This window comes from Bactrocera tryoni, chromosome 4 (genome assembly GCF_016617805.1).
Source record: "Bactrocera tryoni isolate S06 chromosome 4, CSIRO_BtryS06_freeze2, whole genome shotgun sequence".
Taxonomy (NCBI): domain Eukaryota; kingdom Metazoa; phylum Arthropoda; class Insecta; order Diptera; family Tephritidae; genus Bactrocera; species Bactrocera tryoni.
The window spans coordinates 71,114,702-71,138,737 of NC_052502.1; the positions used below are offsets into that span (position 1 = coordinate 71,114,702).

Genomic DNA, 24,036 nt, shown 5'->3' on the forward strand with positions numbered 1-24,036 from the left:
AAATTTTATTTAAAAAAAAATTAATTTCTTTGTGTTGCGTTTATTTATTTATGAAGTAGCTGAAGTCACGAAGTTATTGGCAAATTAAGTTTGTATTGCAATTTATTTGATAATTTTTGTATTACAATTTATTTGATATTTTGTATTGTTATTTATTAAATGATTTTTATTAATTTCCAATTATTTAAGTAATTTCAAATAATTAATTTTTATAATTCATAACTTTTGAAAAAAATCATATAAGTAAACAGATTCAGATTCATAAAAATTCTCATGAATAAAATTGATACATTAAAATTCGTCAAATAATATTTTCATGAGCTGTATGGAGTATAAGTACACATGTGTGTATGATTGTATATAATGATGTATAATTTCACTATATCTGATTTTTACTCCGATTCATAGCAGCACTTAATAATGATGACTAAGGAACGACAAATAAATTTGAAATTTTTGCAATTACGAAATACATATGTTTGAAGAATAGCAAAATTACTGATATATAAATTTATTATCAGTTCACCAAAAATTTGTCTTATTTAACAGACCCCAAAAATTTAAAAAGCATCAATTTCTTATAAATTTTAAAATAATTTGGTTCCCCCACAATAAAGCAGTTAATTCTTATTTTTTATCTAATTCATTTAAGAATTTTTTTATTGTTGATGTTTTTATGATGTTTAATGTTTATTTCTAAAATCAATTTAGTTTAAATTTGATTTTAGTTGTTTTTAAACTTGTTTTTGAAATTCTATAAAATAAGTTTTCATTTTGTGTTAACATTTTTATTTTGTTTAATTTGTTTATTTTAAAAAATTATTTTTTATTTTAAAATTTGTTTTTTAAATTTATTTTTTTATTTCTTTTTAATTTTTTATTTTTGTTTTATTATTTTTTTTAATTTATTTTTTTTTATTATTTTTTTCTTAAAATTTCATGGTTTTTTATTTATTTATTTTTACCAAATATATTATTTGAAATAATCTCTCACTTCGCTTTAAAAATATAACAAGTTTCCACTAAGAGAAAAGTAAAATAATACACTCATGCAATATTAAATGAAAACAATACAAAAACGCGTGTCATTTTTCTAACATTGTTGCTGTATGTTAAAATAAGAAAGTACATATACATATTTATTTCTATTAAAATGTATGCATGTGTAATAAAATTGTATAATTGTGTTCTGCTGAAGCACAAAACTTTCAAATTCGCTACGTCAAATTGATATTATGTTCCATATGTATACATGTACATACATACATATGTATGTATGTAGTTGTGTTCTGCAACTCTTTTCTGTTAAAAATATGTAACTTTTAAATTTCATGTATTCATAAATTTTAACAATCACAACAAATGCTGTGCATATGTATGTTAAGTGGTTAAAAACAAAAAAATGTCTTCAAAAATTTGCTACAAGAAATATTTTAATTGTATTGCTGCATAGCAACGCTGAAATTTTCTGCGAATTCCATTAAGAATTCAATATTTTCTTCAAATTATAATCCATGTATGTAAATGTATGGTTAGTAGGAAAATAAAATCTAACGCCCCCCATTAAATATTAGTACTTTTTGCACGTATGTACTTCCACACGATCCGCCTTTTCACATATTTATATTATTTTTTTTATTGTATACTTCCCTATTTACTGTACTTAAATTGTAGTATAAAATTTATAAATTATTATAAATAAAATTAAATGATGAATTCACATACACATACAGACACATTTAGCTTTCTACCTAAGATTCTTTTCGCGTATTATTAATACAAGAGAAGAAGTAAAAAACAAAAACAAATATATTAAATAATGAAAAACTTCGTAGTATAATTAAATATACATTTTATGTAAATGTTTATAAATTATAAATGAGAAATAATAAAATGAAAATGCGATAAACAAAATCTAGAAAAAAATACAACTTTTCTTTGCTCTCTCTGCTGTCTTTGTGCTGTGTAAAGTTTCTTTAGAATCATTTCACTATTTGCTGCTCTGCTGTGACTTTTAAAAGACTAAAATATTCATTAACTTTTTATAAAACAAAAAATTTTAGTACTCTACGCCTCTACCTTTTATCAACGTCTAACGTCTACTAAGGTCTCTCTCTGTATCCTCTTAAGATTGCTTGCAGGCTTTTCTAATGAAACCGCCTCCACTCTTCTATTTACGCTACTTACTCAAGTTCCTCTAATTTAATAGTTTTGTTCAAGCGAATAAGTTTCAATTTCATATTTTTATACATTTACGCATCTTATTTCTTTAAAACATGCCATTTTTCAAATCAAGATATACGCTTTTTTACCTATTAGCATAAAATATCAGCATTCCTATATTTTTATTAACATTTTTGCGTATACAAAATAAAAGGAATCAATTTAACAAAGATATTGCTAATTCATCCGACAAAAATAAAAAATAACAATACTTATGCATTAATTTGAGGGAAAACTTATTATAAAGTAATTTTATGCAAATGTAAACAGCCCACTTAATAAAAATGTAATACATAGATGATAAATGTAATGGAAATTTTATTCTTACTTACGGAATGTGAGTTGTGTCAACAAAAAAGCTGCTGAAATGATAGATTTTGTGGCGGTGCAACTATTTAGGAGCCGATTGCTAGCTGTAAAATCTCCATTCTTTTTCACAACCATCTAATAGCTTTTTTAAATTTAAATTATTGCAACTTAATATATGTTATTTATTCAATTATTAAAAATTAAAATTATGAATTATTTTTTTAATTACATTATTGAAATGTCATTTCATTTATTACAAGCACATTGCAACTATTATCGTAACTGCACTAAAAATACCGCTAGTACTTTCATGTATAGTGAGAACCATTGCCCGAATTTATTCGTTATTTTCGCGTCGGTAATGTCACAACGCAGCACATTACACTGTGTGGAAGTTATTGATACGAAGCTAAACTTTTATTTCATTATTTATTAATTTTATCACTATTAATTTAACTACTATTCTGTTTGAAATACGCTTTACGATCAGCAAACGAAATATCAAAAAGGCGGAAATGCTACAGCACCATATTGCCAACATGTGCTAAAATTTTAAAAAATATTTAAAGGTTGCCATATTTTGTAACTACAATTTTTATGGCGATTGCCTTAACGTTATATCATCTTTAATATAAACTCATCTCGCATTTAATTATATTATTTTCATTTAATAATTATATTTTAACCGTCAGCATTTTAGCTATTTATTTTATAAAATATTTGTGTTATTATGTATTTTTAGGCTTCGGCTGTGTTTAGTAATCTTAGCGCTTTGCATTTCTTGCGACCCTGCACTGGTCCAATCAGCTGTTTGCAAACGTCAATGGAAATAAACAAAAATATTTGTGGCAACGAATTACAAAATTTATATTTTTCCTTAATTTGTGTATATTTTTAAATAAAATTAGTGAAATTTTGGTGGTGGTTTTAGTAAAATGGGTTTTCCACGTATATTAAGTAAAAATAATAAGATATATACGAAATTGGGTGAGTTTTGCTTGTCGGGTGATGCGAGCTTCTGGATTGTTTGTCAAGTGTGCCAAGAGGAGCTACAGACACAAGATCAATTCTGGAAACATATACAAGATGAGCACAACTTCATGCATGGTTTGGGATTTAAACAGGTGAGTTGTGCACAAATTATTGCATATGTAAACATGCTTAGACTCAATTGTTTTGTGTACAATTTGTAACAGGAACAAGCACGAAATTATATGGAGCCTGAGGCGACCACAACACACATTATGCCTTTGCCATTATATCGTAAAGTGAATGAAGAAGAACTACGTGCCAGTGGTGCACTTGAGCATGGTGGCGATAATTCACAAGAAAAACAAGAGCCAAAGGACTATACAGAAATGCGCGCCATCGAACCGAATGCCGTAGAAATCGACATAAAAGTCGAACCGCCTAGTATAAGACATGCATTAGCATTGGCACCACCACCGCCCGTACCGCAGACCGTACACTCCGTTGGTAATGTTGCTGCTGGCGCCGTAACTGGTGTCGCACATCAAAACGTTGAGGTAAGCACAGCTACGCCAGCCTTATATCAACTGCCACAAGTGACACCAGCAGCAAGTTCATATGGCACCACAATTATACATAGTGCACCGACCCTAACACACACAATGGGTATGTCAAACGCAGCGGCAGCTGCGGCCTTGATGTCCCAAGAAATGCCAAAAGAATCGAATAGCACTACGGCGAGCGCCAGTAGTGCGATGTCGTCAGAAGATGGTGAACGCTGGTATGTATGCGATTATGAAACCTGCGGCCTAAAGTTCAAATATCAGTCACGTTTAGAGTTGCACCGGGCTGTGCACAGTAAAGAGCGACGTTTCGCGTGTGAGCTTTGCGGCGCCTCGTTCAAACAATCGTGCAATCTGTCGACGCATCGTAAGAAAAAACATTTTCTGAAAGGTTCAAAAGGGCTAGTGCCGCAGCGTTTTTAAAATGCAACGCAACAAAACTAATTATAAATTGATTTTTTTTTTAATTAGTACACTGTTTTTATTATTTCTATACTTTTTTGCGTCATTTGCAAATGTAGTTGCAATATTACTTTTTAGTACCAATAACAAAAACTAGTGTAGTTTATAAGGAAAAATAGCCTTTTAAAAATACAAAATATTTCACTTTTAAAAGAAATAAAGAAGTGAAGTTGAAAAATATATTATATTTTTCCCAGAAATTCGTGCAAGTTCAAGTTTAGTCTTAAGAAAAAATGTTTTTTTTTCTCTTTAGTGTTAAGACATTTCTTTTGAAATACATATTTACAAAAATATATATATACTTTTTCTATACTGTATATGTAAATAACATTTTACATTATTAAGTGCATATGCATGAAGTATTGTAAAATGTGAATGTTTGGTTGTTCAAAGATCAAACGCGATGGTACAATTAATATGTTTTTAAGATTTTAGTGGATAATAAATTCTTTTTGCCCCGATTAAGTACAAAAATAAAATTTCTTGTTTTTATTTATAGATTATGGAATAAATAGAGTCAGATACTGAGCACACTTATTTTTATCTGACCTAATACAGTTTTGTTACGACCACAGTTGCATATTCAAATACAGTTTTTATATCACTCTTCAATAAAACTGTTTACTTAGCAATTTCTCTTTTCTAAAAATATATGCATATGTATGTATAGTTTTGTCTTATAAATAACTTTAATTATTATTGAAACAAGCTTACATTTCATAAGTTGTCTTTACCCGGAATGTAGTTTATAGTATTATATACCGCTATTTCACATCACTTTCTACCCTCAATATCGGCCAGCGAACTACTTTACATATGTGTTCATAAATTTGTTTTAAGACATAAAAATTAAAAAAAAAATTACCTTCAAGTCTTTCGCTCATCTTGCAGTTTATACATAACTTTAAGTTCGGAATGATTTATTGCGACGGATTTAGATTTTTCGTCAAGGATAATATTCTTAACACTAAAATATATATGCAGCTTACTGTATATTTCAACATGAAATATTAAGTTTCACCCACTAAAAACTTCTTCAAATACTGAATCGACACTATCGGTATTCTCTTGGTCGCTACGCGCCCGTTTATAATCGCCATTTTGCCAATTTGACGTTTCCTTTACGCAGAGAAAATCACAGCCATTATTTTCGACGTCCGTTTTATTTAACTGTTTTCGCTTCAAACGCTCATGTGCTTTATTGAAATATGTCATAGTACGGTCTTTGAAGATATTGAGCGTTTGTTCAGGGAACTTTTCGCGAAACACTCCTGCAAACACAATGTTACAAAGATTTATAAAAAATCAAACTTTTCTGTACCTTGAAATACGTCTAGCATAGTCATATCCTTAATTGGATATTTAATAATTTTTTCAGCGTTTACTACACCGCGCCAACAGAACTGATTCGATACTTCGTCTGTCATAATGAAACGCCAAAGCACACGACAGAATACATCAGCATTCTCCGCAGCTATAGCAAGTGTTTCTTCGTGCTAAAAGTTTATATACAAAATTCTGTAAATTTTAGTATACTACTTGTTTACATTAGAACTTACAAGTGCGTCCCGCATCTCTTTGCTATGGTGCAGCTCATCATCCAAAATGAGCACTTCGTCGCGGCTGTTAAACGGCTGATCTGGTATTATTTTCATATATCGCTTTAGCATACGATTACCAGGTTCTTTCTTCAATTCAGTCTCAATGAGTTGCACTGCTTGCGTTAGCTTATTGAGCTTGTATTTGAATTCATTGTTAGCCCGTTGCATTTGTTGAAATACGCTTTTCAATAGTGTGCCATTCTCTAGCAGTTGCTTGGGTGTAAGCTTATCGATATCTATGTTGGTTTCAAGCTTTCCATTTATGTGTTGGGACTGAAGATCTTTCTCCGGTTGCTTGGTGTCAACTGAAATGTAAAGCTTGCTTAAGTTTAAAATGTAATATAACAGTGCTGTGCTAACTTACTTTGCTGCTTGTTGGCTTTATGTTGTACACTACTTTCTGCAACGGGTTGCGTTTCGGTCGGCTTACCTTTGAAGTCTAAAAATGTATTTGTTATATCCGTTAGCTCCATAAGTGCATTTGGATCATTTAACGAAACTTTTTCTAGGTACTCAGCTTCGACATACATTGGTGCCTCATTAGTTACTACTTGAGCCGAATTTGTTTTACATTTTTTCGCATCAGCCGTACCATCCAGACAAATTGGCGTAGTGCAAAGACTCTCACTATGCTCACTAATGAAATTGGTTGTTTGCGACTTTTCATGCATCACACAAAGTTGTGCTGGTGCATAGTCATGCATCTCTTGTATGTGCGTCCAGAAATCGTTTTCATTGCGATGTTCTTGCTGACAGAAGCAGCAAATGATACAGCACTGATTAGGTTCTGCCTCTGTAATACAATAATCGCCAAATTTTTGATAAATTTTATTATTTTGTCCAAGAATACGCGTGATGTTCATATTTTTCGGGTAACTTGAGACGTTAATTCTTGAACTTGTAGGCTGCAACTACTGTGCGTACAGACACAATTTTTCAACTTTCAAATTATTATTGCAATTGTTTTATTAATAGTAAAAGTTTAATGTAAAATTGGCAAAAAGCCGCTATTGGCACAAAGAACTTGTATGTGATAAACAAAAGTCGCATATAAATATGCACTGAATTGCATTTACAGGGTTGTATTTGTGATAAGAGTTCCCAAAATAAAATGGTAACAGTTTTAAAGCTTTTGAAGTAAAATGTTTTAGAGCTTATGTAAATTTTATAAACAAATTTTATTCTGTGGCACAATTTAAATATTTGCTAACCCGGTTTTAAAATTTCGGCATTTCATTTTACCGTTAATTTCAGTTCCTTCTTTTCACTTGAATTATTAAAATTACTTAAAAGTTATTACAAATACTTAAAATTCGAGTGCAAATTAATGTAGATGTTTTTACTAAAATACATTTTTATGGTAAATAACTACGCATGAGCAAATACACAGTTTTCCCAAATTCGAGGTTGACTTTCTTCCACCTGTTTTATTCCAAAATATTTTTTGCATAGTCCGATATATGCAAAACACCATAACGTTCAGAGGCCACGTGTAAATTTTTACCATTCACCAATTTTGAATTTATATGCGGATTGTGTAGCTCAGCGATCAGTGTGCTGCAAGCAGCGGCGGGGTCACCTGAACCGCTTAGCGAGCCCTACAGAAAATAACTTAATTAGAAACTAAAATTAATAGCAAATCTGACTTCATACGCACCAACCAAAATTCATTGCCTGGCAAAGCGTTGCCATCCCACGCATAGGACTCCACAATTAAGGCATTTTCGTATTCCGCTGGCTGCAATTCAATTTCAAATAAATAATATACTACAATGACGATAATGACTAATCCAAAAATATTTTACCAATTTCTGTGCGGGATTGCGATTGTTTATCAATATTTTAATGCCGCCCTTAGGATGCGTCTCCGCTGTCAGTATGGCACCATCGCAAAGCAAACCACAAGCGTTTTCTTTGAAATGCGAAAAGTGCACTACGTCGATGTGCGTTAAGCGCGGCGCTAACGTCAGCAGGCGTTCGCTAAAAGTTGCCAAAAATATCTTATATTGATGCTGCACTACACGCCAAACACCCAAGCCAAAGCCGACAACATGTAGATACACCTGCTTCTCAGCCAGCGAACCGCGCACATTTGCCTCCAGTAGCAGCGTATCAAAAGAGATGGCATAACGCCGCTTCATCAGCACATTGTCGAATATGAACTCGGTATTCGGCACTTTGTAATAGCGTGGCGCGTCTAATGCGCACACCTGCTCAAAAAGTTTATCTTGCGCCTCATAGAAACTGGTCCAAAGCTGACGATAGCCAACAATGCGTTTGTCTGTCTGCTCCAACTCACTTGTATTGTGGCCATAACCGTGTGCTTTCGTATTTTGCGTGGGTGTAATGACTATATCCTGCCACTCCATGACATCTGGCACCTCAAAGCGTCCACCAATCATGCCAACAATAACACCAGAGGGCTCAATTTTCGACTTATCCTCTTCAATAACGCCGCAATTGAAACGATTACCATCGTTGAGGAACTCTGTGTGCGAGGATACGGAGAGGAAAGCGGAAAGCTGCGGTGTGGAAAAAAAATTATTCAATGCTAATTTATGCATATATTTGAACTGGCTTACGCACTTTTATCTCATCATAGCTGAGCACATGTTTCAGCCGCAGGTTACCACTCTCAGCGCTTGTGCCAACATCATGGAAGCCGCCGAAACCTTCTTGTCCATTTAAGAGCAAATAACTATCCTCTGCGCCCATAAAAACCACACATCGCTTTTCCAGTAAACGTTGTACCAAAGCGGTGAGTGCCATGCCATTGTAAAAGGTGCGTTCGATGTCATTACCTAAAAAGATAACGGTATATAATTTAGAAGTAGCAAGAAATTTGTGTAAAGCTAATGTGGTTGTTGTTGTTGTGGCAATATAAAAAATATAACGCTATGCGCACGAACGATCAAAAATACGAACTCGTGCTGGCTACGTTCCGTCCCTGTTGAAGACGACTATAAAATAGTACGAGTCGCGCCTTCATTTCATTTAGTAGGCTAGATATGGCCTCTCTGTCAGTATATACGCGAAAAAGTCCTTTACTACTTGAAATATTGATCTGTAGTTTTGCGCACATCATTTTCTCCCCAGGAAGCTGCTCATTTGTCGGTACCGCCGATATCGGACCACTATAGCATATAGCTGCCATACAAACTGAACGGTCAAAAACAAGTTTTTGTAAGGAAAACTTGAAACTGTAAAGTGTTTTATAGCTTCAGTGCAGCCAAAGCTAACAGTTTTTCTGGTTATTTCGCAGATCTAATTTTGTTTGGATGGATAAGTTATATTATAAGACTCGATCGCTCAAGTTCTTAAATGAAAATTCATTATGTTTTGCTGCGGCAGTTTAAAAAACTCTTTATTCGCAAATATCTCAAAAATAGTTCCAATATTAATAAATAATACTTTTTTTACCAAATATTGCACAATAAAGTTTTAATAAAAACTGTCAGAAAACTATATATAGCAACAATAACTGCGGCGTTAAACTTTCCAACGACACGCGCACTCATTCTAATATGTTTTTAACATAATCTGCTATATGTAATACACCATATTTCTCAGAGGCAATATGCAAATTTGCGCCATTCACCAGCTCCGTATTGATATGCGGATTATGCAGCTCGGTTACGAGCGTGCTGCAGGCTGTAGAAGAATCGCCGGTGGACTTCAGCATTTTCTAAAAGAAAAATAATATTAGCAAATAAGTTCAAATAATAAAATAGACACTATTCACCATCCAAAACTCGTTGCCTGGCAAAGCATTGCCGTCCCAGGCATATGAGACGATCAGCAGCATATTCTCCAGCTCAGGGGATTTCTATAAAAGAGGTAGTGTAAATATATACATACATACATATTCAAATATAATAGCAACCAACTCATGCATTTCTATGCGAAAAGTAGTGAGGTTAGAAAGTAGTGTTATATGTCATAGTATGTTAGCAATCAACCATGCATTAGTAAAATTAGGGGGTTAGAAGGAACTACATTTACTTACAGTCCAAATGCTCCCATGCAAATGTCTACCACCTCAGTTCCCAACAAAAGTTAAACAAAAAATAAATTACCATATTTATGCTCACCAGCTTATCTGCTGGATTGCGTTTTGACAAAAATGTTCGTATACCGCCATCAGGATGTGTGGGCGACTTATAAATGCCACCGTGCTTCAGATCGCCCCATTCGCTCAGTTTGAACCAAGAGAAGTGCACCACACCGATATGCGACAATTTGGGCAACAATAGCTTTAAACGTTGCGCAAAGGTTTCCAAAAATACTTTCTCTTGTTGCTCGGCCGCGCGCCATACACCCAAACCAATGCCAACCACATGTATATAAGCTTGCTTGCCAGCAGCCGCCGCACGTGCCTCGCTCTCCAGCAGCAACGTATCAAAGGAGATCGTGTAACGTTTCTTCATTAGCACATTATCGAATATGTCCTTTTGTGCACGCGCATTACCAAAACGTTTGCCATCAAGCGTCACCTGCTCATACAGATAATCACGCTCATCATAAAACTGCTTCCATACACGCCTGTAATCAGCCGGACGTGAATTTGTCTCCGCATCGATGGGCAAACCGTAACCATTTTCTTTGGTATTTTGTTTGCTGGTAATTATAATATCCTGGTATTCCATAACATCGCGCCGCACAAGTCGCGCGCCAATTAGACCAATTATGACACCGTCCGTTTCAATGCGCGATTTATTGCGTTCGATGACGCCACAATTCTGCCGATTGCCGTCGTTGAGGAACTCTGTGTGTGAAGATACGGAAAGAAATGCGGAGAGCTGTTCGGAAGTGTCATAATTACGTTAGAAGTATGCTCAGTAAGAAAATGCAGCACTTACCTTGATCTCATCGTAGCAAAGCACGTCTTCTAGCAGCAACGGTGGTTTCTCGCCATCCGTGCCAATATCCAAGAAGCCACTGCAGCCACGATGGCGTGATAATAAAAGATATTTATCGTTTTTACCGAAGAAGCTAACGCAGCGCTTCGCCAGCAGGCGTTGCACAAAATCGGTGAGCGTCAAATTTTGGTAGAGCTCAAGTTCGCGTTTATTGCCTGCAATTTTGGGTATTTCTTATGTATTTACACAAATAATTATAGCATTATATGTAAATATATTTTTTTTAAGAAAGATTATTACAAAGACTATTTTTTTTTTATTTTTAATCAAAGATAACAGTATCATTAAGCACCCAATCTGCAGCGTTTGATCACTACATAATTGTATTTATATATTTTACATGCTGTTGCGAAATGCTAAACAGGTTTTATGTATATGTTGCAGTAAAGTACCGGCATATTTGTAATGTATGCAATAAATACAAATAAAAAATTGTAGATAACACTTTTTTTTATCTACAAGCACTTAAACTTCGATTAATCTGCAGCGTTTGATCACTTCGTAAATGTGTTTAATTTTTACATTGAATTGCGAAATGTTTAACGACTGTAAAATCTATCATTAACATACCATATTTGCATTTGTGTTCCAAGAATGCTAGGTACAAGCCCAAAACTCGTTCATGTATTATTGGATAAGCAGAAGCGATTTGCTTCTCGATTTCCGGATAACGCTCTTTAGGTTGGCTTATTACACGACAGGTATTGGTGCCGAACTGTGTGTATAATAATTTTTAATAATTGTGGCTACTTTTATGTTGCAAATCCATACGCACCTCTACGGGAAAGTTAGACGACTTCTTGATGAAGCTTTTAATGTCTATACGGCTCACATCCGGCTTTTCGACCTTCAAACACTTTTGTAATAAATTTGTACCAAACTCTGTTAATTTTATAGCTGCACCCGGCTTTGGCCAAACCTCCTCAAACTCTGCACCGAAAGTTGACATATTCGCTTTAATTCCAAATGTTGTGCTGTGGTCGTGAAAATTTATATATGTTCGAATTTTTGTTTGTAAATTTATGTTGACTTGTTGTGTTGCGTAAATGACGTTTAATGCTTGGTTGTGTATTATATTATTTAACAACAATATAACTTTATGCGTCAATGTGTGGTTTGTTTATGCTATAAATCTCTTACAACTTACTAAGCAAACGATAGGAAGCCAACTGAGCGGTGTCCACTCATGCGTCGGCATTTATTACACGCCGTAGCAATGAACTTCAGAGAATTTATGATTTCACAATGGGATTGACCCATACATTATCACTTTCGTTTTTGTTTTTCTTTTACACTGCAGATTCACTACTTTACTACTTTGTTTTGTTCTTTGTTAAGCTTGCGGAGGGAAACGGAAAGTGGGTCAGAAACGCAGTTTCTACCTGTTTAATTGCAAATTGTAAACGCGAACTCGTAGTGACTGATGAAATCCAATTGGGGTAAAGCAACTAACAGCTGATCTGCTGCGTTGCCAACTATTGCTCGAACAGCATAAGAATATTTTATAATTTCCGGCTACTAGCTATTTTAAACGGAAAAACATTTCTATCAAATAAATAATTACTAAAAAAACAACAAAATTCTTAACGCTTTTGGCGAACTAGAAAAAACTGTACATTTTATAAGACAGCAACAAAGCTCTTCATATGTTAAGTGAACAAGAAAATTATATGTATTTTTTATGTGACATTATGGAATTACAAAATTTACATTCACACTTATATTAAAAATACATTTTAACAAATATTGTATTATTGTAAAATTTTCTTTGCATAATCTGCAATATGTAGAATGCCAAAACGAGGGGATACAACATGTAAATTGTTGCCGTTTACCATTTCTGTGTTTATGTGCGGATTATGCAGTTCAGAAATGAGTGAACTGCAAGCAGCAGCAGGATCCCCAGACGAAGCTAAGGCTCCCTGAAATAAATAATGTGCATAAACAATGTAATTATAAATAAATTGCTTAAGTATTAAAGCATTTTAACTAACCAGCCAAAAATCGTTTCCCGGTAATGCATTGCCCGCCCAAGCGTATGACTCCAACACCAACATATTTTTATACTCCGGTGGCTATTTCACAACAATGTAGCAATATACATACATATGCATAAACCCAATGAATATATGAATTAAGAAAGACTTACCAGCTTTTCTGAGGGATTCCGATTGCTCATAAATATTTTAATACCGCCTTCTGGGTGTGTTTCCGACAACATTAGGCCGCCATCCTGCAGATTTGCCCAGGCGGACAAAACGAAATAGGAGAAATGCACAACAGAAATGTGTGCCAATTGTGGTAATAGCTGCTGCAAACGTTCGCCAAAAGTCTCTAAGAATATTTTCTCTTGCTGCGGCACCGCACGCCACGAACCCAAACCTATGCCCACCACATGTATATATATTTGTTTGTTAAGGTAAGCACCGCGTGATTCTGCTTCTAATAATAGCGTATCGAAGGCGATGGCATAGCGCTTCTTCATCATTAAATTATCAAAAATGTAATTAACATGTGGTCTTTTGAAAAAACGTTTCGAGTGCTGTGCGTTTACTTTCTCGTATATTAAATCCGCTTCTTCATAAAAATCTGTCCAAATACGACGATAATCTACATTGCGTTTATTAGCTACTGCTGCCTCCTGTGTTGTGAAACCATAGCCATTCTCCTTTGTATTCTGTGTGGCAGTTATCATTATATCTTGCCACTCCATTACCTCCCTAACTTGAAAGCGTCCACCAATCATGCCGATCACTATACCATCGGTCTCAATTTTCGATTTGTCAACCTCAACTGCGCCTTCATTATAACGGCTGCCATCATTTATGAATTCGGTTTGTGAAGAGATAGAGAGGAAAGCGGAGAGCTGTCGAAAATTTAACAGTAACAATATATACATACTACTACAATTCGTTAGTGTTTTGTTTTACCTTAATTTCATCGTAACTCAAAACATTTTTTAATTGCAGCGGTGCTTTTTCTTCGTCAGTGCCAACTTCACAGAAACCACCATAACCTTTTTCGCCTGTGATGAGCAGGTATTTATCTATACAACCATAAAATGCAGCACAACGCTTAATCAAAAGTCTTTGTACAAGTGCAGTGAGCGTCATGTCCGCATAAATCGCACGTTCTATTTCGTTACCTGCCAATAATAATAAATTATTTTTGTGTTTTTTTCATGTTAATATTAAATTATTTACCATATTTGTTTTTATGCTCCAAAAATGCTAAATACAAGTGGAGTACTCTTTCATGTATCAAAGGATACGCAGATGCTATTTGCTCTCTGATTGCTGAATGACGTTGGGCGGGCTGACTCGTTACACGACAAGTATCGGTGCCAAACTTTGTTTAAAAGAGAATATTATAGTAAATATTAACATAAAAACTGTTATAAATAACACATACTTGCAAAGGAAAGTTGTTCGATTGCACCATGAAGCTTTCAATACTTATGTTACCTCCATCTGGTTTATTTACAATTGCGCACTTTTGCAGCAATTGCCTACCAAACGTTGTTAATTCTATCGCTGAATTGTTTTGTGGCCATATCACATTATAATCTTCACTCAACACCAGCGCTGTGCTATCGTTGGTAGCCATTATGTGGGAAAATAGTCTTTGAATAGTAGTCCACATTATATGACTTGTCATAAACTAGCGTATTCACACGTCGAGGTATGAATGTTAAAAGTTTACCCCTGGTATTGCTTTATATTAGTAACTATAGCTAATTGCATCATAACTTAGCATGAAAAACCTGAAAGAGCCGTCAGCTTCTTTAGAAACACGTACACTCTTAATTTGTAAATTGTATACGTACATACATACATATATAAGAGTGTGTAAGAAAGCCCAGTACATGTACATATGTATGTAAGTACGTTTGTTTACGGTCTGAAAACTTTAATATTATTAGTTTCTAAACATTACTTTGAAATAAAAATTATAGAATTAATAAAATTCTCTATTACCATTCTAGCATTTAAACCCATGTTTATGTAATATAACTACATAATACATATTTAATATAACTGTGAATAACTGTAATTCTAATTGGCTTGTCAACCAGTTGGAATGTAGAACAAAAGAAAATGGTGTGATACGAAACAGCTGTGTTGGCATGCGTTGCCAACTACTAGCCGGAAATAATTTTTTAGAACAATTTTGTATATATTTTCCGGTTCCTCACAAAAATATAATTTTTTTTAGTAATATTTCAATATCTAAAATTAATAAGTTAGCTCTTAATAAACAATAAGTAAGGGCTTTTAGTAGATAATAGTATATTCATGCAATAAGTTGCCCAAACGCATCTCTGTGTGACCAACTTATAAAGAAAAAGGAATAAGGAAAAAGATTACCGCCATATGCAAATTAAAACCGCCATTAGTGATTTTCAATTCTAGTTGGTCGCGTCGGTTGTGAAAAATGCTAAGCATTTAATTTATGATTCAAAGTGAAGTAAAGTGTAGTAAAGTGTTGTAAAAACATAATTTCAGTGTATAAATATAAAGCGAATGCCGCTTATGTTGTTTAATACGTTAAGGTAATGAAAAATACAGTAATACAATTCTTATTAGTGTGTACTTTAATCTAACCTAAAATTTGTTTGGCGTATTCAGATATGTGTAAGACACCGTAGCGTTCCGAGGCCACATGCAAATTTTCGCCATTCACCATTTTACTATTAATATGAGGATTATGTAGTTCAGCAATTAGCGTGCTGCAAGCAGCAGCAGGATCACCAGAGCTTGTGAGAGCGCCCTGAAAGTAATAAAAATTTTGCATAGAATATTTGTACATGTATGGGTATGTACATTTTACGTATACATGTATGTATGAGTGGAGCAGCATTCTACTCACCTTCCAAAATTCATTTCCGGGCAATGCATTGCCGTCCCAGGCATACGATTCAACTATTAACAGTTTTTCATATTCTGGCGGCTGAAAAGTAAAGCATTTGTACATTGTTGCTATACATTTTCAAAATTTTTACTTACTAATTTCTGTGCTGGATAACGATCGTGCACCAATGTTTCTATGCCGCCGTCAGGGTGATCTTTCGAGACAATCTTATCACCATCCGTTATAAAGTCTTTTGCAGCGGATGGTCGGAAATTTGAAAAGTGTACCACAGAAATATGTGTTAGACATAATAAAAGCGTTCGAATGCGTTCCATAAATGTTTTCAAAAATATTTTGTCTTGATGTTGTACGGCACGCCAGGCGCCCAACCCAATACCAACCACATGTAGGTACACTTGTTTGTCAGTAGCTTTACCACGCGCATCAGCCTCCAGCAGTAGTGTATCAAATGTTATGGCATAACGTTTTTTCATCAACAGATTGTCAAAAATATAGCGTGTTTTTTCATCCTTGAAAAATCGTGGTGAATTTATATATTCTACCTTATCATACAGCAAATCTTGTTCTTCATAAAAACGTATCCATAATTGTCGGTAGTCGACCTTTGGATTTTTTGTCTTCTTTGCTGATTTCGCTTTGTGACCATAGCCACGTTCTTTCGTATTTTGCATTGGTGTTATCATTATGTCCTGCCACTCCATTACATCTTCTGCCTCGAAACGGCCGCCGATTATACCTATAATAACACCTTCAATTTCTATTTTTGATTTGTCTTCTTCAATGATGCCACAATTGAAACGTCTACCATTATTTAAAAATTCGGTGTGTGAAGATACTGAAAGAAAAGCGGAAAGCTTGCGAAATAGATTGGCAAAATTAATTACTGTTATAGTCAAAATTCCACCCGCTCACCTTTATCTCATCATAACTTAAAACGTCTTTTAATAACAATGGTGGTTTTTCATCATTGGTGCCCACATCGAAAAAATTTGCCAACGTTTTTCTGCCCTTCAAAAGCAAATAGTCATCGAGTGGACCTACGAAGGCCACGCAACGTTTCTCAAGTAAACGTTGTACTAGACCTGTTATAGTCATATCTGCATAAATTGCGCGTTCCAGTTCATTACCTAAAAATTTATAGTTGGAAAAAGTAGAAATTTCGTTTGGTTAAAATTTGCATTGGTCGTTGGTTATGCGTAGGTGAAGTGTCATAATTTGTTTAAGTTAAATTTGCTTGAGTGTTAATTAATCAATGTGAAGAAAATGTGAAAGTGCTATTAATTAATGTGAAAATATGTGAAAAATGCGTGCGTTTGAAATTACTTCAACTCGGAAATGTCAACATTACTACCGTTATTACAGCAGGTAATATTTTTGCTATTATATTTATAAATATGCATATATACATATACATACACATATTTTGTATTTTTTATACATATTTTAGTTATAGCAATACAAAATTCAAAATTTTGAATTTATATTATTCATACATATGTACATGTAATACTTTGCATTGAACCAACTCACCATATTTGCATTTATGCTCCAAGAATGCCAAATATAAGCTAACAACACGTTCGTGTATTATCGGATAAGCAGAAGCAATTTGTTTTGCAATTTCATGATAGCGTTCCTTTGGTTGACTCATTACCCGGCATGTATCGCGGCCAAACTATACATTTTTTATCAAAAAATAAATAACTTAAACATTTGTATTTTATTAATGCAACTACTTGCCTTGATTGGAAAGCGTAAAGATTGCTCTATGAGATCCTCTACGTCAATATCACTTATATCAGGTTTTTGCACATATGCCGATTTATGCAGTAATCGCTTGCCGGCTGGGGTGAGCAAAATTTCTGAACCATATGGCGGCCAAATCTGTTCAAGTTCTTTATCATCAAACTTAGACCTTTTAGATTTAAACCACTTTTTACCGCCACAAGCGAACATTTTTAAATTTTTGAGTTTTTTTTTCTTATAAAAAGGACAAAGTTCTAATAGTACATTTCTAAAATAATTGCGTTGTAGCACATCCCACCGAGTATGTATATATGTTTTAAAAATGGAAATTTGCGTTGTATTATGTTTATATTACATCTCCATATGTATGTACTTATATATGTATGTGGGTTTAGTAGGTACCTATGGCTATGCAGTTCATTTTAGCCCGCTGCAAACTGATTTGAATTCCTACGCCCAATTGAAAAAATAATGGTTTTTACATATTTTTAGCAGCCTATACACATAATTTATGTATTTGTGTAATTGTGCTTCCAATGTTTATTCAGATTTCCAAATAAAGTAAATTTTATGTGCAATCTCAAATGTAAACAAATAATCCAGCTGGACGAGCCGCAGCGTTGCCAACTAAAACTTTGTTTTTTTTTTCTTTTAATGAATACTTATAATTTTTTTTAGTTGTTTTAATTGACATTTTTATTAGCGAAAATAAAAAAATTCCTTGCCACATTTAGTACAAAAACAATTACAGAATTAAAACAATATTTTTTTTAAAACGAATTTATTTTTATGTATATTATTTCAATACGTGAAATGATAACATCAGTTTAAAATTTTTGCTTCACTGTAAATATTTTTTATAGAAGAAGCTTTAATGTATTTAACAGCACATAGTATATCAAACAGCATATATTTAAATATATATACATATATATAGTATATATTAGAAAAATACATTTTATTTCAATCATACACATAAAAGCAATACATCAACAATTGCAAATTGTTATAAAATTTACACTAATTAATAATTAATTTAGAGGAGCACTTTTCTTGCAAAATCTGAAATATGTAAAACACCAAAACGATCTGATGCTACATGCAAATTTTCACCATTCACCATTTTTGTGTTGATATGTGGATTGTGTAGTTCTGTGATGAGTGTGCTGCAGGCGGCTGCAGGGTCGCTGGAAGTTATTAGAGAACCCTGTAAACAAACATTTAAAAATGCATAACCTTATGGATTAAAATATATTTTTTTCGATAAAGTAAACCTACATGCCAGAATTCGTTTCCAGGCAACGCATTACCATCCCATGCATACGATTCCACCACAAGCATATTTTCAAATTCACTTTCCTAAAATTGGAAACATACATACATATATGTACATACATATGTATAAGTAATATGTTGGCACAGTACAACACGCTTTAACGGTTTACCAATTTTTGCGCTGGGTTCCTATTGCTAAGGAATATCTTAATGCCACCAGCTGGGTGCGACTCGGCAGCTAATACACCACCATCTTCAAGATTCGCCCATGCCGTCATGTTAAAATAAGAAAAATGTACCACGCTAATGTGTCCCAAACAGGGTAATAGTTCTTGCAAACGTTCGCCAAAGGTCTCAAGGAAAATTGTATCCTGATGCATGACAGCGCGCCAGGCGCCTAATCCAATGCCAACCACATGTAAATACACTTGTTTGCTTGCAGCAGCGCCACGCGCATTAGCCTCCAACAAGAGTGTATCGAAAGATACAGTGTAGCGTTTTTTCATCATCAAATTATCGAAAATATACATAGTGTTTGGTATTTTGTAGAAACGTGTCCTATTTTGACCGCTTATATTTTCATATAGCAAATCTTGTTGCTCATAGAAACTTGTCCACAAATTGCGATAATTAACAGCAGGATTCGTTGTACTTGTGGCTTCTTGAGCTGTATAACCGTAACCGTGTTTTTTAATATTTTGCTCTTTGCTCACTATTATGTCCTGCCAGTCCATAGCTTCGCGTGCTTGAAAGCGTGCACCAATAATGCCAACTATAACACCAACCCGTTCTATTTTGGATTTATCCACTTCGATTATGCCAGCGTTTCTGCGATTGCCATCGTTTAGGAATTCCGTGTATGATGATACAGATAGGAAAGCAGAAAGCTAAAAGCGTATATACAAAAATTTATACATGTAATTCTATATGCCTAACTTTGGACGTTTATATAAAAAATATTTGTGCTACTAAAGTTTATAGATCTTACTTTCATTTCATCATAGCTTAGCACATCTTTCAGCAGAAATGGTGCTTCCTCTTTCGGCGTACCTACATTATAAAATTTACCCAAACCTGTCTCGCCGCTCATCAACAAATAATGATCCAGCGGTCCTACAAAGGAGACACAACGCTTCTCCAGCAATCGCTGCACCAAAGCTGTTAGCGTCATGCCATTGTACAATTCGCGCTCTATATCTGTACCTATAAATATAATATGCTTTAGTACCGCAAACACATATAAAAAAAGTTAAATTTTGTTTCTAACAAACCGTATTTTATTTTGTGCTCCAAAAAAGCCAAATACAAATGCAGCACACGCTCATGTATTACGGGATAGGCAGATGCAATTTGCTTAGTGATTTCTGCATAACGTTCCGCCGGCTGACTCATTACACGACACGTATCCGTGCCGAACTATTTAATAATAAATATGTATATGTTTAATAATATAATAATCTACACATAAAAGCAATCAAACACGTTGATGAGTAGTGTATGAAGATGTACCTTTATTGGAAATTTTGCCGATGTTTCCATAAAACTTTCGATACTTATTTGCGTTGCATCAGGTTTGAGCACATCAGCGCATTTCAGCAGCAATTCCTTACCAAAGTTTGTATATATCAATACAGAATCTCGCTTTGGCCATACTTGCTTCAATTCTGCTTCTGCATCTTCTTCAGTTGCACTAGCGCCAGTTGTAAATAAGTTTTTAAACGTACGAAGCATTATTTTTTAGCTAGTAATGCCGCTAAATCTGAATTATTGCACAGTATACTGGAACACACTTGTGCAGCCACTAATTCCCTTCTTGGCATTTCATCACAATTTATCTTTAAAAGCCATAACTTTGTATTTTTTCTATCTGCTTAAGTTGCGGGAAACTCTTTATTGTTTTGTTTTGTTGTTATTGCCGCCTGTTGCGTTCATCAGCTGTTGTTTGCGAATAAGCTCGCTCGTTTACTTGTAGTATATTGCAATTTTTTAATTGAGGTGAAAAAATGTAATTGCACTTGTTATATATTGTATATTTTTTATTAATGTAAAAAAAAAAGTATCAAATACAATTGCTGGAAGAAGTTTAAGCTGTAAATATTGCAATTTCTTTGTAATATCTCTTATTAAAATTGTGCTTTGAAATTAATACGCAAGTGAAGGAACACTGCTCAGCTCAGGTTTGCAATTGCAGTCGATGCAGTTTCTGCTCGGCGTTGCCAACTACTGTATAACGTTTTGAAGCATTCAGTTTGATTTGAAAATATTTTATAAACGCTGAAGTTGCATCTTCGGTGGTTTACAATATTTATCTAAAAGAAAAATTTAGTTTTACAGAAATAGTGATTTTTCTAAGCTCGTAATAAAATTTAAAATCGTTGTTTATATGAATTAATCGAAGACAAGTCTAAACATCGACAAATATTAAATGGAAAGCCTGTCTTGTTAGACTCCTCATTATCAGAAGGCTAATTATGAGTGCATTTCTTGTCTAAACTCGTTTTAATAGATTTTATTTGAATTTGAGTTTGAAATACTTGCTGTCTGTATATGCGTACTAGTTCATTAGTATTTGAGATATCGAATTTGGCACTCGCCCTTTTTATCCTTCAGAAGCTACTCACTTTTCGGAGGCGCCATTTCGAATATCATGTAGACGTCATACAAATGGAATAATGGAATCAAGACCTTGTGTGAAAACTTTTTTATTTGTTAAGATATCTTCACGAAATGTGGCATAGCTTATTGTGCAAAGCAACGCTACAATTTCCCAACAAATTGTTTAGTAGGAACTACCATAGCACATAGCTACCATATAAACGGAGTGCTTGAAATCAAGTTCTTATATAGAAAACTTTTTCATTTTTTATTTCACAAGATATCTTCATGAAATTTGTTATAGCTTATTCTTCAGATCAACATCATAAACTGCCAACAAATTGTACGGTTCGTCCTACTGTAGCATATAACTGTCATGCAAACTGCTCTTTCAACATCAAGGTCTTGTTTGAAAACTTTTTGTAAGTGTATTATAGCTTCGGTGCAACCGTAGTTAACGGTTTTTCTTGTTTAATAAGTGCTTATAATAAATAAAACAGCATTTTTTAAGTTAGTAATTCTTTTTGCTTTGGTACTCGTACTTTTCAGTTTATTTCATAATCATATTTTATTTAAATTTTTAACTTTTTTTCTTACATTAGTATACATTTGCATTGCACTAAAATGTTTTGCCTCATAAATCATAATTAGTTTAAAATATATGTATATATATATTCTTTAGTTTTTACATTGATAGGGACGTTAATAAATGTTGGCAACGCGAAATCTCTTCAACATTTTCTCTCAGCTTTTCATACACGTTTCGTTAGCTTTCATTTTCAAATTCTGCTTGGTTTATTTTTTTTAAAATTTTTTTTACAAATAAACGTATATTTAGTGCACGCCTTAAAGGCGCAGAGCATAGTTTTTTCTCAGTAATTTTAAACTTACAATTTTTTCTACTCAAACAACGGGAGTTTTTCTTAACAAATGCGCACAGAAAAGTAGAAATAAATTTGCGTTCTTTTTGAAATAACTGTTTAGTTAATTTTTACACGCTAAAACTGTTCACTAATATGCTTTATAATTCCATTATTATATATGCATATTTTAATACTCCTTTTGCTTTGGTTTTAGTTGCTATGCTACTTAAAAACTAACAGTTTGCGACTTTTTAACTTTTTTTTGAATCTATAATTTTCTTTAAAATATTTAATACATATTTTTAAGTATTACTTTGTATTTGCTTGCTTTACACTACCTCCTCTGCTCCTTCTAATTTTCTTCATACACATTTGCTTATAATATTTCCTTCCACATAAGTTCCCAGCATTTCTCCTTTCACTCCTTACACATAATTGTTAAACTTTAAAAAATAAATCCTTTTCAATTCATAATTGCATTTCGTCAGGGAGTTTTGGTTTTACAAACTAAAACTATTGTTTAACTAAAGTATCCATGTAGTAGCTTCTAGTCGGCTTCTAAATATTCATTTTTTAAGCAAATGAATTTACTGTTACTTAGTGTTTTTTTTTGTTATCTTATTATTTCACCTGAAAATCCATAGAATGCATATACGCTTCCATTTAAGTGAAATAAATATAATAAAAATTACCATTCATAAGTTCATACGCAGCGCAAGTTTCGAGAGTTTAAAAATACGTAGTACTTAAGTTCACTAAACATTTACTACCATAATATAGAGTCTATATATTTATATAATAAATTCAGCTAGAGTTTCGAAAATTAACGTACTTAGTGTAAACCTTTGCAAGTATAACGGTAAAGGAAGGTGGTAACTGTGTGTTGCGCACGCGTTACCAACCACAGACAATTATGCGCGTGGTAAAGAGGATGTGAGTGCTTGCAGTAAAAGCTGTTACACTGAGCAAAATTGAATAAACTAACGAAATTGCGGTGTGATCATTAATGTTTTGGTGTGGTGAATTTTACGCGAGAGCTTCACTTGCATGCTTAGGCGGTTATTTAAAATATGCGTGAGGTATTGGAAATAAAAATAATTTTAAAAAATATATAATTTAATTTTAACAAATTTTAATTTTGTGACATTTTACTTAATTTAATTTTTTTTAGTATACATAACATTTTCTAAAAAATAATTTAATTTAATTAAAAAATTTGTAGGGAAAAAAATGAAATAATAAAAAAAAATTAACAAAATAATTTTAATGAAATAATAATTTTCCAGCTAATAAAAATTTACATTTATTTTTGAATACTAAAAAAATTAACTAACAATAACTTTAATGAAATAATATTATTATTAAAAAATTGTGTGTAAATATTATTTAATATCATGATTTTATTTAAGTCAAAATTTGTTAAAATATTGGAAAAAAAATCTTTTATAAAATTAATAATGATTTTAATTAAGCAAATTTTATTAGAATTAATAGAAATGAAACCTTTTCTAAAAAAAAATATTTATAATTTTAAATTAATAATATTTTAATAGAAATAATAATTAAATTCGATTAAATTTTAATTTAAATTTTATTAAATTTTAATTTATTTTTTTATTTTAAAAAATTTAATTTTAAT

General features: G+C 33.1%; 6 protein-coding genes across 9 annotated transcripts; 1 reads left to right on the plus strand and 5 right to left on the minus strand.

The window, feature by feature from the left end:
• Positions 1 to 3,350: 3,350 nt before the first annotated feature.
• Positions 3,351 to 5,005, plus strand: LOC120773801 (AT-rich binding protein). The gene is made up of 2 exons (XM_040102909.1): positions 3,351 to 3,656; positions 3,729 to 5,005. Exons 1-2 carry the CDS (start codon positions 3,468 to 3,470, stop codon positions 4,485 to 4,487), a joined length of 948 nt encoding a protein of 315 aa, XP_039958843.1. The 5' UTR covers positions 3,351 to 3,467; the 3' UTR covers positions 4,488 to 5,005.
• Positions 4,916 to 7,208, minus strand: LOC120773800. The gene is made up of 4 exons (XM_040102908.1): positions 6,492 to 7,208; positions 6,086 to 6,432; positions 5,848 to 6,022; positions 4,916 to 5,797 (listed from the first exon to the last, which is right to left on the minus strand). Exons 1-4 carry the CDS (start codon positions 6,988 to 6,990, stop codon positions 5,544 to 5,546), a joined length of 1,275 nt encoding a protein of 424 aa, XP_039958842.1. The 5' UTR covers positions 6,991 to 7,208; the 3' UTR covers positions 4,916 to 5,543.
• Positions 7,209 to 7,286: 78 nt separating this feature from the next.
• Positions 7,287 to 12,477, minus strand: LOC120773799. 3 transcript variants are annotated; one of them, XM_040102906.1, is made up of 7 exons: positions 12,194 to 12,477; positions 11,822 to 12,020; positions 11,617 to 11,761; positions 8,714 to 8,928; positions 7,933 to 8,649; positions 7,785 to 7,865; positions 7,287 to 7,725 (listed from the first exon to the last, which is right to left on the minus strand). In XM_040102906.1, exons 1-7 carry the CDS (start codon positions 12,304 to 12,306, stop codon positions 7,555 to 7,557), a joined length of 1,641 nt encoding a protein of 546 aa, XP_039958840.1. In that variant the 5' UTR covers positions 12,307 to 12,477; the 3' UTR covers positions 7,287 to 7,554. The 3 variants fall into 3 exon arrangements, with proteins under 3 accessions (XP_039958840.1, XP_039958841.1, XP_039958839.1); XM_040102907.1 differs by lacking the exons at positions 7,287 to 7,725; positions 7,785 to 7,865; positions 7,933 to 8,649; positions 8,714 to 8,928 and adding exons at positions 9,465 to 9,812; positions 9,870 to 9,953; positions 10,219 to 10,926; positions 10,987 to 11,201; XM_040102905.1 differs by lacking the exons at positions 7,287 to 7,725; positions 7,785 to 7,865; positions 7,933 to 8,649; positions 8,714 to 8,928 and adding exons at positions 9,465 to 9,812; positions 9,870 to 9,953; positions 10,204 to 10,926; positions 10,987 to 11,201.
• Positions 12,478 to 12,744: 267 nt separating this feature from the next.
• Positions 12,745 to 14,726, minus strand: LOC120775421. Its single transcript, XM_040105603.1, has 6 exons — positions 14,458 to 14,726; positions 14,250 to 14,394; positions 13,977 to 14,191; positions 13,196 to 13,912; positions 13,041 to 13,121; positions 12,745 to 12,968 (listed from the first exon to the last, which is right to left on the minus strand). Exons 1-6 carry the CDS (start codon positions 14,701 to 14,703, stop codon positions 12,798 to 12,800), a joined length of 1,575 nt encoding a protein of 524 aa, XP_039961537.1. The 5' UTR covers positions 14,704 to 14,726; the 3' UTR covers positions 12,745 to 12,797.
• Positions 14,726 to 18,261, minus strand: LOC120775423. 2 transcript variants are annotated; one of them, XM_040105604.1, is made up of 7 exons: positions 17,659 to 18,261; positions 17,449 to 17,593; positions 16,831 to 17,045; positions 16,053 to 16,772; positions 15,916 to 15,996; positions 15,651 to 15,816; positions 14,726 to 14,809 (listed from the first exon to the last, which is right to left on the minus strand). In XM_040105604.1, exons 1-7 carry the CDS (start codon positions 17,872 to 17,874, stop codon positions 14,796 to 14,798), a joined length of 1,557 nt encoding a protein of 518 aa, XP_039961538.1. In that variant the 5' UTR covers positions 17,875 to 18,261; the 3' UTR covers positions 14,726 to 14,795. The 2 variants fall into 2 exon arrangements, with proteins under 2 accessions (XP_039961538.1, XP_039961539.1); XM_040105605.1 differs by lacking the exon at positions 14,726 to 14,809 and having other exon boundaries at positions 15,546 to 15,816.
• A 340-nt stretch (positions 18,262 to 18,601) lies between these two features.
• On the minus strand, positions 18,602 to 20,873 carry LOC120775637. Its single transcript, XM_040105890.1, has 6 exons — positions 20,449 to 20,873; positions 20,211 to 20,355; positions 19,928 to 20,142; positions 19,110 to 19,826; positions 18,943 to 19,023; positions 18,602 to 18,871 (listed from the first exon to the last, which is right to left on the minus strand). The coding sequence occupies exons 1-6, from the start codon at positions 20,668 to 20,670 to the stop codon at positions 18,701 to 18,703; spliced, it is 1,551 nt and encodes a 516-aa protein (XP_039961824.1). The 5' UTR covers positions 20,671 to 20,873; the 3' UTR covers positions 18,602 to 18,700.
• Positions 20,874 to 24,036: the final 3,163 nt, after the last annotated feature.